Source organism: Haliotis cracherodii, unplaced genomic scaffold, assembly GCF_022045235.1.
Source record: "Haliotis cracherodii isolate W230 unplaced genomic scaffold, xgHalCrac1.p SCAF_10, whole genome shotgun sequence".
Classification (NCBI taxonomy): Eukaryota; Metazoa; Mollusca; class Gastropoda; order Lepetellida; family Haliotidae; genus Haliotis; species Haliotis cracherodii.
Genome location: NW_027266265.1, coordinates 50,824,530 through 50,837,272, shown reverse-complemented (window position 1 = coordinate 50,837,272; position 12,743 = coordinate 50,824,530). Strand labels below are relative to the sequence as shown.

Here is a 12,743-nt window from a genome sequence, read left to right as displayed (position 1 = left end):
ATGCTCTCTGTCGTACATGTTGGATAATGATCTTTACCTTACATGTTGGATAATGCTCTTTACCTTAATTGTTAGATAATGCTCTTTTCCTAACATATTGGATAATGCTCTCTACCTTACATGTCGGATAATGGTCTCTGCGCGAACATGTTGGATAATGCACTTTACCTTACATGTTGGATAATGATCGTGGGTTCGAATCCCGGTTCGCCCCGATTATGTTTCTAGGTTTGTCAACACCATACCTGTGCTCGTGGGTTTTACCGAAGTGGTATACGTCTGAGACCTGCATCATTTCGGGCTTTCCTCCCACGTTAAGCTGACACGCCGTGATATAACTACAATAATGTTAAAAGCGGCGTTAAACCCAACTCACTCACTCACTTTTGAATCAAACCCTTGATAATCAATAATGTAACTCATTCTTTTCAAATTCAGTTAATGAGAGAACAACAATTTAACAGGTAGTCAAATATTTTATTTTGCAATATTGATTTTGATGACCAACTAGAACTCTATATAAGGTACAATAATGTTTGGTAACAACAAAATATATATTCTTTGTTCGTACTGAAACTGAAAGAACACATTGCCAAGAAGCCGTACACAACTAAGTTATATATGCTATTATATTTCTTTATTCTTTAAGATGTGGTGCAACGACTTATCAAAGTATCGATACGTTGCAATTATTCCATGACACGAACAAACATCACACATTCGTCCATGAAATGTTATCTGGAAGACTTGGTGGTTTGTGGTAGGTGATCTCGGAAAATATAATTCGACATTGAATGTACTTTGTTTTGCTTGGTTTATGCACAACACAATTACATGAAAGAATTATTTTCTTCTTTTGTACGTTAAGGAAAATGCACGTGTTAAAATAATAGTGAACAAAATATAACAAATCTCTAACAGATCCTTCATCATCACTAATCGAATGTGAAATGGTTGACCCCTGACCTGTCATCAAACATGGAAGTAACCACATAGTCCCTACAGATTTACAAGACCAGGGACACGCTGCTGATGTTTGGAGACGGTTACACTGTCCACTCATTCTAATGTCTCTAAGGATACATTGATGCTAAACTGGCATTATCAATGGTCTAAAAGTCATTACGGAATCTCCTCGGGTCACTAATCAAGGGGGATGGTCTCCCCAATCTCGTACTCCACTCTCCCAGCAACTATTCCGCTCCAAAGTCCTTCCTTGCAGTATCTTTTACCACCGATGTCAAAGATCATGAAGTAAGGAACTTCGGCTGTAGCCTCTTGGACAATTCCCTTTGCGGTGACCATGCTCTTTGGCCCAACTTTTACATTGAAGTTATAGGTTTTTTCTTCTCCGTCTGTGATGCTTCCGCCTTCAGTTGTTTCCTTGCTGTACGACATGGAGGCCATTATACCGCCAGCCACGAAATAGAGACCCGCTATTGCGCCAGCCACTGTGAACTTCCACTTGATACTGGTGCTCCAGGATTTTGTCTGTGTGTTCCAGTGCTTGAAGGAACAGGACATCTCTTGTTCGCTATCGCTTTTATTTTCCAGCCTTTGTTCTGCAAAGAACTTGGGTTTCGTGGGATTGATCAAGGTACATCTGTCTTGGATAAAATCGATACAAACGAGACGACAGTCTCCTCCGATGTTTTGATACAACGATTCTACCCGCTCAGCATCTTTTTGGGCATCATCTCTGTGGAAGAGACCTAAAAACTTCCTGGTGTTTGCGGAGTGCCAGCCAGAGTACCAACACAACTCCTTGAGATCATTTGCAAGACCTGCATCGATTTCTCCTGACGCAACGATCTCTTTACACTTCTCCTCCCAACGGGCTTTGTTGGATGCAGCCTCGCTCTTTTCTCCCATTCGCTCGTGGGCTGTGGACCAGGCCGCTGCCCAGGCCATATCCTTGAACATAAGGCATACCTTTTCTGTCGGAAGCCCGAACTCCATGAATTGCTTGTAATGGAGGTCAGCCTTCTTGAGATCCTCCGCAGCATCGCCTTTCTTTCCCGCCAGTGTGTTGGAGGCGTGCCAGGAAGCGTATGCGGCCAGTCCGACCATCTCCTTGGCAATTTCCCACGGGATTTTGTGCAGGGGGTCGCATACACAGCCGTTCATCTTGGATCTGAAAACAAGAGACCGACCATTTATTATTCCAGGCCCTGTTCCACAAAGCGATCGTAGCACTAAGATGATCGTAACTCCCATACTTTAATAATTAAATTTTCGTTGTGTTCATTGATATTCCTGCATTCTGATTAGCTGAATTGGTCACGTGTTACTGCATGAATTTAAGGATTGACTGTGTATTGTCTTCGGTTCATTGAGGAATGAATCGAAAAACCGATATGCCAACTGTATGAATTCGCGTAGCTGACCATGTCATTTGAAACAGCCGCCTTCTCCCTGACATATTTGTTCCAGTTCGTTACAGACTAACTGTTGCAGTTCTTCTGGCCTCTTGCCTTGATTGACAGGTCCTATGAATCGTTTTTCATCCTACTCTCCGTTGATTGGCTACTGATTGTGTAGGCGTATCAAGTTATGTGCATAAATTAAACAATCACCTGATTCATGTCACTCCACAGTATGTATCCATACACCTGGAATGTTGTTTATCAATCTCGTCATTTTTGTATGCTTTGATATATACAACCGTCTTGGTTAAGCTATTGTAGATAAAACATGTTTTACGTTGTCGAATTTAATTATAAGCAGCGATCTGCATAATGCTACCCCTGCGTCACAGGGCCATATGACACAGTTGAACCAATCAACTCAACTCGAAAGGGTGCACGGGAATCACGCACGTTGAGACGCCAAACGCTTACGCCGTATTCGTGAGTGCGTGACCCTTTCGAGTTGAGTTGATTGGTTCAACTGTGTCATATGGCCCTGTGACGCAGGGGTAGTATTATGCCAGAAACCTCGTGGCGGTTTGTGATGAGTTGGGTAAAGGTTCATACAGCAACTATCAAGACAGAAACCCAATGGCGGTTTGTGATGAGTTGGGTAAAGGTTCATACAGCACTATCAAGCCAAACGCCCTATGGCGGTGTGTGATGAGTTGGGTAAAGGTTCAAACAGCAATATCAAGCCAAACACCCCATGGCGGTGTGTGGTTAGTTTGGTAAAGGTCCATACAGCACTATAAAGCCAGAAACCCAATGGCGGTTTGTGATGAGTTGGGTAAAGGTTCATACAGCAATATCAAGCCAAACACCCCATGGCGGTTTGTGATGAGTTGGGTAAAGGTTCATACAGCACTATCAAGCCAGACACCCCATGGCGGTTTGTGATGAGTTGGGTAAAAGTTCATACAACAATATCAAGCCAAACACCCCATGGCGGTTTGTGATGAGTTTGGTAAAAGTTCATACAACAATATCAAACCAAACACCCCATGGCGGTTTGTGGTTAGTTTGGTAAAGGTTCATGCAGCAATATCAAGCCAGACACCCCATGGCGGTGTGTGGTTAGTTGGGCAAAGGTTTGGAAAATAATATCAAGCAACACCCCTCAGATTAAATGTTTTTTTCGGCGATGCTGCAACGCTTATCAACCCAAAGACACCCAATTTCCTTGCCGAACAAAAGCTGGAGAACATGAGTGATCAGGTCGGCTTCCTTCTCCCATTTCAACACACAGACGAAATTGTAGAACATGGTCGCAGTTCCTGTCTATGACCCTTACCCTGAGCGTGAACAATTGGTGCCATCTTAAGGAGTGGCTCGTTCCGTAATGGTATAATTGGTTGGTTGTTGTTTGACGCCGCGGTGTAACTAACCGAGACAAATCAATGACCAAATGTAGCCGCTACTTACGATACACTTTGGACACCTTTAGACTTATCCCAACCCGAGTCCCGAAAGGTGAGGTGAGGTGAAATGGGGTTTGACGTCGCGTCCAACATTATTGCACTTATATAGCGACGTGCATGTACGTGTGTGTGTTTGTGTGGCTGCTTGTACTATATCCACTCAGACACAGTATACTGACTCCGAGCCGACCAGTCCTTGTTTTAACCCCTTAATGCCGAGCGCCAGACAGGGTAACAACATGTACCATCTTTTAACGTCTTTTGGTATGACGTGGCTGGGGATCGAACCCCGGACCTTCCGCTCTACCACTAGACCACGGAGGTCCCGAAAGAGGCAAAAAGGTAACATTATACCACGGATATTATCTTTCCCTGGGATTTTACTGATGTGTGTAAATGTACAGTTAGCAGTTTCGGTGTGTATTTAATATATAGTGGATGTATTGTTTTTTATCAATATGAACCTGCACAGATGAAGCGAAGGTGATGGTTCGTGAGTGAGTTAGTGAGTATGGTTTTACGCCGCTTTTAGCAATATTCCAGCAATATCACGTCTTGGGGACACCAGAAATGGGCTTCACACATTATACCCGTGTGGGGAATCGAACCCGGGACCTTCGGCGTGACGAGCGAACGCTTAAACCACAAGGCCACCCACCACCCCGAAGGTGATGGTAGTCATAGGACTAAAATGAAATGAATATCCAATTCTCTTGATATAGTATATGGCCCTACCAAAGAAATACATGTACATGTGACACTGTGTTACGTACATATATTTAGTGTAAGTGTTCCGTGGAACTTGATGACGTCTAAAGCTCTCAGATCAGATTTATCATATACTGAACCGCAAAAGAAACGTCACCCCAAGTAACATTGCATGAAAAGTTGTCATTTAAATATCTGGGTAATTTTGGTCAAAGTTTCTAAACTTAAACATTACCTTGTCCGGAAAAATTAAATTTGATGATAAAAAAACAAAGCAGATGGCAATAAAACCGATCGCCCAAACACATCACGGCAACGGCCATGGTACCCCGATGCACGTGAGTTCCGTGCAATTTGAAATGCACATGCGTTCCCCCATTTCTTGCCCTATAAAAATCCACCCAGATCGGATAACATTCATTCGTTATTGAATTGCTACCACATGCCAAGATTGACAAGAAATCAGCGACACCAAGCCCTGGGACGATTGCAAGCTGGACAAACCGCCCGGTAAGTAGCCAAGGCATTTCAAGTCCACGTAAGGACCATATACAGGCTCCAGCAACGGTACCAGACCACCAACACTACAGATGACCAACCACGTAGTGGAAGACCAAGAGTCACCACCCGACGTCAGGATCGCCAGATTGTGCGACAGCATCTTCAAGATCGCTTTGTTACTGCTACGGAAACTGCTTGACAGTCCATGGGGACACACCAGCGACACATTTGTGCGGACACCGTGCGTCGACGACTGACGAGCAGACACCTGCACTGTCACAGGCCACACCGAGGACCCATTCTGACTCCACGCCATCGCCGGGTCCAGGGACAGACAACGGTGGAACAGCAGCTCGGTACATTGATCAAGTCTTGAGACTACACGCCATACCTCATTTGGCACGTCACCGTAACCACAAGGTTCAGCCTGATAACGCCCGTGCCAACACTGCAAGAGCAACAAGATACTTCCTCCAGCAGAATGGCATCAGAACCATGCAATGGCCCGCCCCCAGTCCCGATTTAAATCCCATTAAGCACCTGTGGGACGAGATTCAAAGACGGCTGAATGATGTCCGACCAAGGCCGACAACTGCAGCTGAACTGCGTCAGGCGTTCCTTACAGTGTGGGCTCAAGTGCCTATGGCCTTCATCAACCGCCTCACCCATTCCATGTATCGACGTTGCACGATAGTCATCAATGCACGTGGCGGACACAAGAGATACTGACTTGTGATGCCATTTTCTCAGAGACTACTGTTGTGTTTCAACATTTGACACTTTCATTTTAACCTTGGTGATCAGTTTTGCCAAGTTTCATCTTTTTAATATGTCTCAAAGTATGTTTACAGTGTTTGGGCAAATAAGGTTTCTCATGGTGACGTTTCTTTTGTGGTTCGGTATATAAACTATATTGGCATTTGTACCAATGCCAAACTCACATTTCTGCTTTCCAAAAAATGATGAACAAGCCCTACACGTGCGTAATGAAATCAAACGCCCGTGCGTCAAATTCCGCGAAACATTGCATGAGTATCAATTTCGACTCATCAGTGCAAACTATGCTAAGAGTTCTGTATACAACTTGATGAAAATGACTACAATATCGCCGACTCGACCAAAACACAACTATCATACTTTTATCAAATACATTACCATTTCTTGTTTCACTTTTTGCCACCATCAAACATGGGTGTATACTTTCGTTTGCCCGGCAGTTTGTTTGTTTGTTTGTTGTTTAACACCGCACTCAGGTATATTCCAGCTATATGACGGCGGTCTGTAAATAATCGAGTCGAGACCAGATAATCCAGAGATTGACATCATGAGCATCGATCCACGCAATTGTGAAACGATGACATGCATCAACCAAGTCAGCGAGCCTGACCTCCCGTTCATGTTAGACGCCTTTTACAACAGGCATAGTCGCCTTTTAAGGCAAGCATGTGTTGCTGAAGACCTATTCTACACCGGATCTTCACGGGTCGGCAGTTTGTTTGACAAACTCATACATAAGTATGCTCCTTTAGTAGAAGTAACATTCAAAGAATCGCTTTTTCGGATGTATTTCTTCTGTTTTATTCCATGTGACACACTAGGTGTATCTAAACACATCTCATGAATTAAACTCACTGAGACAAACAATTCTTCAAACCCTTTGCTTTAATAGATGTGTCCTAATGCATATTTGCTTTTACTGTAAATGCAAGATTTTAGTGGGACCTTCTTTTGTTAACGTGTCTAATGTTTCGTGTTTATTCCGTCTGAGAGTGCTTGCGTTCCCTCATCAAATACAAGCGGCTTGAAAAGATGTTTGTTGAGTAATTCAGTGCGAATCAAGATTGTTTACATCATCCATGTTTTGAATTACCCAATGCACATATTGAGGAACAGCAGTTGAGAAACACAAAAAGGGGCCTCTGTATAATGTATACGAGCCCATATCGAGGTTATTCATGACGAAATATTTGCTTTCTTTTGTGATAAGGTTCAAGTCAGCAACAGGAGAGGCAGATGTTCGGTGGAATTTGGACCGCCATCTTGGAATTTTGGATAAAATTACCAAAAAAATACTTGTTTGAGGTAAGGAACATAACTCTTGACGCCCCCAAACCTAGTTTTTTAAAAATATAATCTACCTGTGTTAACTAGCCCTGATATGGTCATGCATACAGGTTTATTGGCATGTTTTTGGCAGCCATCTTGAATTTGTGGCTGCTTCGAATACCGTCTGCAATATATTTCAGACTTGACCCAAACTCTTTATTTAACTGCGGTGTTTTGCCAACACATGGCTTGCTCTCATCAAACGATATTCAGGTGGTGTTATACTGATAGCTAAAATATACTACTTATATACTACCATATCTTACTCGCACAAGAAGTATCTCACAGCCTGAAGGTATCTATGAGCGGGAAGTCGATGTAAGAATTTGATCTTTCAAAACAGGGTTTGATCTATGCTGATTATATTAACTGGTGTACCCAATTATGGGATGACTTGGGATGATTATTATGATGAAGGAAACGATAATGGAAATAAACTACGAACATATCACTTGTTTAAAAATCGTTTGCATGTAGAAGCTTATGTTAACTCTCCTCTTGATAGAAGCGAGAGACGTATACTAATTAAGTTCCGCTGTGGAACACTCCCGCTGCAGGTAGAACTTGGTAGGTTTTCACGTCCAGTTATCCCCCTTGGGGAGAGAATATGTAAGTTCTGCAACAGTAATTCTGTCGAAGATGAACTTCATTTTCTTATGTTTTGTCAACTTTATGCTGATTTGCGTTACGACCTCTTTCAGTTTGCTTCTACTAGTAATCCTTCTTTCCCTCAGCTGTCCACAGTTGATCAGTTTCTCTACCAAAGTCCAATAATTCCCTGTGTAAGAAAATAGCCGTATCATTGTCTAAAATGTGTAACCGTCGTAAGTCCTTCATTATATAATTGATAAAACACCATGGTTCGTAACTCTAATTTTCTTAGTATTTCAAATGTAATTAAGTGGTTTTAAAAAATTCTTCTTTATATTACATGCTTTTTACTGTGTAACATGTGTCGCATAGGCCTTTATAGGCCGGCTGGCGTTATTATTTTTATATATATCTGCCTGTATTTTACCAAATTGAAGTATTATTGTATACAACGCCGGGTGACACTTAAATAAAACAATTTTCTTCTTCTTCTTTCTTCTTCTTGTAAGACTTCTATAGACTACCTGCAAAAAGTAATACTCGAACACATACACATACGTGTATATATATATAAGATTGCAAAGAACATTGAAGAACGAACCGTGATTGATTTCACGTAAAGACGTTGTTCTATCATAGCGTCATTCCTAGAGATTCGAACATGCACTCGCAACTTGGTGACGACGTTATATTTAAGAGGGAAGTGTCTAGTGAGTTGTTCCCCATAGATATATACCTGGGTAAAGCAGAAAAACGCGACGGCCGAACGATCGCATCGAAAAGCAGGAGAGATATGACAATCGGTAAGGTATAGGAAATCAAAGTGAGGATTGTGAGAATATGAGGAAAATACCCACCCGTGTATAAAATGGACTTGCCCCACATTGCTGGAATCGGATTCAATTGAGGGAGTCATCATTATTTAAATACGGGTAAATATTTTTAAAGCTTGTACATTTTATTTATCATCATCCTTAAAGACGCTGTACTTACTATTGATATCTCACATAAAAAATAAACAATCTGATTAAAATCAGATCTTAGTTCTCGCTATCGCTGAACAAAGATCTGAGGACATCCCATTACGGGTCACGCCCCAACGACCTTTCATCCGACCAATCAAAGCGTCGCTTACCAGATCGTGAAAATGTAGTCGGAATGTGTTTTCTAATCATGGAACCAGACAATCCAGTGATTAATATCATGAGCATCGATCCACGCAATTGGGATCGATGAGCCTGACCACCCGATCCCGTTAGTCGCATTTTACGACAAGCATAGTCACCTTTTACGGCAAGCATGGATTGCTGAAGACTTATTCTACCCCGGAATCTTCACGGGTCGTTAACCAACATGGGCTACTATAAATTGACACCATAAGATGCACACATCGATAGGGCCTAGCTATTGAAACTAACTATTCAAATCCATTTTGAAAGGGTCACTTAATTTAATTCAAATCAGTATATTTCAAGTTTGTCAGTCGTAGATGGCCCGTCACGCACCCTGTACTCGCTGACTCGGCAGATAAAGGCGGGCAAACACCCACGACGTGACAAAGAGCTGCGCTGAGCTGCGACGTGACATAGTGTAAACATCGTGCCCTTACCTCTCTACACCCAGGTACGCCCTGGCGTCAACGCAGTGAATCACTGAATTAACGGGTGAATAGATTGTCTTACTGTCTCTACTTAACAGTATTTCGACATCTGGTAGCTTGAGGGTGTCAGAATTAAGAACAGTCCAGTTATATCACTTCAGCAAGAAATAATAAAGTCGGGACCAACCAAACCGATGACTGAAAGCATGAGCAAAGAACCATGCCATCAGGGTTCGATGACACACAACCAGCCAAGGGACAGCAACTTGACTTGAACACTCTATCTCCGACCGCCTCCAAGGTCTAGTTAATAGAGCGTCTGCCCGGAGGCCGCCTCCGTGGCCTAGTGGATAAAGGGTCTGCCCGGAGGCCGCCTCCGTGGTCTAGTGGTAGACCGTCCGCCTGGAGAGCGGAAGGTCAGGGATTCGATCCCCGGCCGCGTCATACCAAAAGATGGTACTTGTTGTTACCTCGGCATTAAGGGGCTAAAACAAGGACTGGTCGGCTCGGGGTCAGTATACTGTGTCTGAATGGGGTATTCATGTTAAATTGCGGCATGGTATCTCAGTAGACTAGCACTATAGGCATTAGTCCGGACTAGTACATGCAACCACACACACACACACGTGCATGCGCGTGCTACAATCTTTAACGAGACGTTAAACCAATTGTCATCCCTCCCCTCCACCCTTCTCTTTCCGATCCCCATGTAAGTCGGGAGGGCTCATGAATTGCGTCTGAGGAACTGTACCAGAGACTATCGCTCTGCAGGGATAAGTATGCCCGTGTATTAGATTCGTGCCAAGCGAAGACGTGTAGGGATTCAAGCCTTTTCTAAGGACAGATACCGGTGAAAGGCATACCTTTTAGATATGCTCTGAATAATTTCAATGCATGTCACTTCAGGTTTGTTGGTATAGGGCGTGTCAACTAAAGTGGCATATGTACTGGCTAGTGCCGTAAGGCCGAGGACGTTCAAGGTTACACCAAATAACATACTTCCCTTTCCTAGGTGTCACTGTTTCTGTGCAGCCATAAAAAATCACAGTCTTATTTACCTACAAATCAAAAGGTTTGCAAATTTCCCCCAAATATTGTATAGAAAATGATTAAAACCATTCTTGGTTGTAAAGCGGAGGGACAAATTATTCCCGACCCAACACCACCTCGCCGGCCATAGGACGCACGTGTTCCATTGTTTGTTTGTTTTGTTTCATTTTTTCCAAAATAAAAACAGAAATATCTTTTAGTTTAAAAGTATTGCAAACGCATTCCGTACGTTTCTTCAACTGTTGTGGTTGTGTTTTGGAAGCAACCTTTACCCAATATTTGACCTTCTCGACTGAACGCTGTCTTGGCAAACATTACATTTACACATTATATCAAATTGCTTAATAATTTCCAACACATTTTGAATATTCGAATCGGTGGGGTCCCGTGGGTTCAAGCAGAGTGGATAAAAAGAGATCTTGGAAATACACTCGAGGTGATATTTTGACTGACCTCTGCCTGCCGTAACCTGACCTAATTGTGATCAAACACCCGCAGCGCACGCAGACCCGCCCTAGATAATCACCGCTAAACTGACCAGCCAGTATTCCCGCTGGCTTTTGAAACTGGCAGCTTAAAAAAATTACCCAATTTTTGTCAGTCCCAATTTTGAACCAATAAAAGTCGTATGAAATATACCTTGTTTTCATTCTTTCAACATCAATTTCAATGCAGTGTACATTCATGGCTGACAAATTCAGTGACGTCATTTCTGACGTCTTATTTAGATCTACATGTCATTCACACAAAGTTCAATCACAATTTTTTTCTTGATATTTCAGTTTGGTTCAAGACTAAGTCACTACAAATAGATACTGAACCCCAAAGCAAAGCAAAATATTATTTCCTTGCTCTAAAAATAGACAACGGAAAACTGATGATGACAGACAAGCTGACTTCGTTCGAAAATTATATATTGTTTACTGTCGACAATGTTTTGACCAGAGGGACTGGCAGTCACAATAATTACCGGCCCAAGCCTAATTTTACCGGTAAAAAGACTGACCATTTACCTGTAAACGGGGACACTGTGACAACGATCGAATAATAGAACTAACCACGTGAATGAGTGAATATTGTTTTAGGCCAGCAATATCTGAGCTATATCACAGTGGCTGTGAATATTAACGTAATAAAGGACAAGTTAACTGTTGGTTGGCAGAACTTGCAACCATCGACGACGTCGGGCACCACGCCAAGGAATCAGTGGCTCAGCATATGATGAACTTTAACATCCCCAGAATTCTTCGGACATGTTCCTTTTAAAAGCATCATTCTAATGTTTCTGTTTAAATCAACGTGATTGGAAATAATAACAGTTAAGTGAACAGTTTCTGTCATATATAAGACCCAAAACCATGATGGTGAGCTGAACATGTTACCTCGGATAATTAATCTTCACACTCGCTAATCCGTTCGATTTTACTGGAAGGTAACGTCCGGATTAACGGGGTTTCGCTCTCTAACGTTTCCTTTAATAAACATAAATTCGCATACCATCCGAGATAATAAAAACTTATCAATAACGTAAACGTATATCAATAACAACAAAAAACATCTACGAGATGACCCGTGAAGATGCGGGGTAGAATAGGTCTTCAGCAACCCATGCTTGTTGTAAACGGCGACTATGCTTGTCGTAAGAGGTGACTAACGGGATCGGGTGTCAGGCTCGCTGTGTTGGTTAATGCATGTATCCAAATTGCGTGGATCGATGCTTATGGTTTCAATCACTGGATTGTCTGGTCCAGACTCGATTATTTACAGACCGCCGTCATATAGCTGTAATATTGCTGAGTGCGGCTTTAAACAACAAACAAACAAACAATCTACGAGATACTATTCGGTTATGACACGCACTACCTTTGCCACTATGATTCAGTGGTAACTATACTGATGCTTAATGATGAATAAATAAATATAGATATGCAGTAACATTTCAACATTTAAATAAATGTAATGTAGCCCTTACCTTGATGCTTAAGCAGATCTATGCACGCGCAGCTTGCTATCGTCTTTGGCTGAAGTGTCAGTCACTACTCCGTGGCGTTAACTTATAGTCTACAACAGGCAGCCCCAGATGACCTAGATAAACCCGCGTCCCTCCCCCCCACCCCATCCCTACCCGGGGGCTAGATGTACGTTATTAATAACCGCTGTATTCAAAGCATACATGTTTGGTCGGTTGTCCTTCGTGGTGTAATTCATTGATGAATAAAAGTGTATTTGTATGCAAATATCTTAGACGGGGCTGGATACTTTAAATGTTGTGAACTGCCGAGCATGTCCGTCGCGATCAGCATTTCATAGCGGGCCTCACAATGGTGCGTCAGTTAGTGAATAGTGTTTCGATGAGGT

General features: G+C 42.5%; 1 protein-coding gene across 1 annotated transcript; it reads right to left on the bottom strand.

The window, feature by feature from the left end:
• Nucleotides 1-475: 475 nt before the first annotated feature.
• On the bottom strand, nt 476-12,445 carry LOC139452104 (uncharacterized). The gene is made up of 2 exons (XM_071233426.1): nt 12,358-12,445; nt 476-2,134 (listed from the first exon to the last, which is right to left on the bottom strand). The coding sequence occupies exon 2, from the start codon at nt 2,125-2,127 to the stop codon at nt 1,144-1,146; it is 984 nt and encodes a 327-aa protein (XP_071089527.1). The 5' UTR covers nt 2,128-2,134; nt 12,358-12,445; the 3' UTR covers nt 476-1,143.
• Between the last annotated feature and the right edge of the window lie 298 nt (nt 12,446-12,743).